General features: G+C 34.5%; 1 protein-coding gene across 1 annotated transcript; it reads right to left on the reverse strand.

The window, feature by feature from the left end:
- Positions 1-401: 401 nt before the first annotated feature.
- On the reverse strand, positions 402-1,108 carry LOC9322987. Its single transcript, XM_002888365.2, has 2 exons — positions 918-1,108; positions 402-717 (listed from the first exon to the last, which is right to left on the reverse strand). The coding sequence occupies exons 1-2, from the start codon at positions 1,033-1,035 to the stop codon at positions 572-574; spliced, it is 264 nt and encodes an 87-aa protein (XP_002888411.1). The 5' UTR covers positions 1,036-1,108; the 3' UTR covers positions 402-571.
- Positions 1,109-2,058: the final 950 nt, after the last annotated feature.

The following is a 2,058-nucleotide window of genomic DNA, read 5'->3' on the forward strand; positions in this document are numbered from 1 at the left end:
GACATGAATCATATACCTAAATGATAAATCATTACCCACCCCTAACAACTCCTTGTTACCTTGTATGTGGTTACTTTGTGATTCTGTAAGATCTCATATCTCATATCATTTTTTTAATATATTTTTTTTTTGATACAATGTGAATTCTATAACCAAAATTGGAACAAAGTTATTTACAATAGGTTGGGGGCAAGGAGCTTCTATGGCCAAAAAAAGTTTAAAGCACCTTAGAGAACTAGTACAAAGAGAATCTTGAGTTTATTAAGCGTCTGTACAACCTTTGTGATACCGTCTAGCTAGAAGAGTGTCTCTGATGCATATGCTAATCTGCCGAAAGACCACTACAAAAGTAACTGAGACATTGCTGTACAACCTAATGTTTCTTTCTATCCACATCAAAAAGATCAAACTTGTGATGGCTACGTTAAAGGAATACAAAAGTAAGAATAGACACATTTACATAGAAATTAAAAGAAAAATAAAGAAGAAGATTTTCCAGTTTATTTTGGGGGTTGTTTGATTAAACAAGCATTTCTAAAAAGAGAGGAAACAATAGGCTAATGATGATGTCTTATGCTGGATGACTTGGGGGACTGCAAGGTGGCTTCTTATAAGGTTCCTTTTTTTGGGGTCCCCTTTTTGACTTGCTTCGCTTCACTCTTGCTTTCATTTGGACAACAATTTCATTACTCCTATTTTCATCTCCTTCTCTATTCCCTAATTAATGTTTTAGAGAAATTAAAGCAAAGCACAAAAGAGTTATGAGTCTTGCATACAAAAGAAAAGAACTAGGCTCTCATCCGATTGTATGATCTACCTAAACCTAAAAAATCGCGTACATACTTAGTCGGTCGATGTTATTGGTTCCGGATCTGTAAGCGTAATGGAAACGAACCTGTGAAAATGTTTTGACTTACCGAGCTTCCGATGCTTTGGTTGTTTGGTCGATATTGCTTCTACTTGTCCGAAGAAGAGAGGAGACAAAAGGAGCAAAGCTACGATGAGAATTACGAAGAATGGTGCCTTTCTTGTCATTGTATATCTTGCTGTCCAAAAAGCCTATAATTTTCTAACTTATTCAATATAGTTTTATAGTTAAACATATCCACCAACCCAACTTGATTTCACACTATAATGTTGAAAGCAATGAACTCTCGCACACAATATTCAAGAATGTCATACTTGCCCTCACGCGAAACTTATCGAAATTTCCAAAACATAATCCAGTCAGATAGTTATTTTCTAGTTCTAGTTACAATAATTATACTTCACCATCTTGAGAGTTTTGTTCAATTGATTACATTAATTTTCCTGTTTGTTAATTTTTTTGTTCAATATTTATGCTAGATCTTTCTTACTTTGAACAAAAAAAAAAAACGGATCTTTCTTACTGAAATATATAATTTGATATGCTATGAAGAAAAACTTACGGGAAAAGGTTAATTTTCTTGAAAAAGAAAGTTGACTTTGATAGAGAAAAATTATAGGAAATTACACGAAGGCTTGGCAAACAATTCATGCTAGAGAAAATCAAGTAGACGAATAATTTTGATTGATAAACGAAAGCCTCACTACAGCTGTTGCCATTTCCTCATATATTCCTAGATAAAAATATTCACCGTCACAAGTGAGTGCACCTTATTTCCCGTCAAAAAGCTCTAGAGTCGCAACAACGAATTCCTTTGAGGTCTGATTTACAATAGCCACCTTATTGCAAAACTAGACCCAATAAAACCCTAGAGAACTTCACTATTATTTTTTTTGGGAAAACCCTAACTAGAGAACTTCTATATAGATCATATAGATATACCTAAAAAAACGTCTTGAAGATACATTTTGTTGTGGAAGCCCCTTTGGCTCATTGGTTGACCAAAGCTTAATTAATGTTTCTAAACCAAGAGGTCTGAGGTTCGAGTTCCAGGTACTGCGATTTATTACAGCTGTTGCCATTTCCTCATATATTCCTAGATAAAAATATTCACCGTCACAAGTGAGTGCACCTTATTTCCTGTCAAAAAGTTCTAGAGTCGCAACAACGAATTCCTTTGAGCTCGGATC

Source organism: Arabidopsis lyrata (genome assembly GCF_000004255.2).
Source record: "Arabidopsis lyrata subsp. lyrata unplaced genomic scaffold ARALYscaffold_2, whole genome shotgun sequence".
Classification (NCBI taxonomy): Eukaryota; Viridiplantae; Streptophyta; class Magnoliopsida; order Brassicales; family Brassicaceae; genus Arabidopsis; species Arabidopsis lyrata.

Bases quoted from the DNA above. Each gene is read 5' to 3' on its own strand.
- LOC9322987 (XM_002888365.2), bottom strand. From the start codon at position 1,035: ATGACAAGAAAGGCACCATTCTTCGTAATTCTCATCGTAGCTTTGCTC. The intron at 718-917 runs GTAAGTCAAAAC...AACATTAATTAG, and splicing joins ACCAAAGCATCGGAAGCTCG to GGAATAGAGAAGGAGATGAA.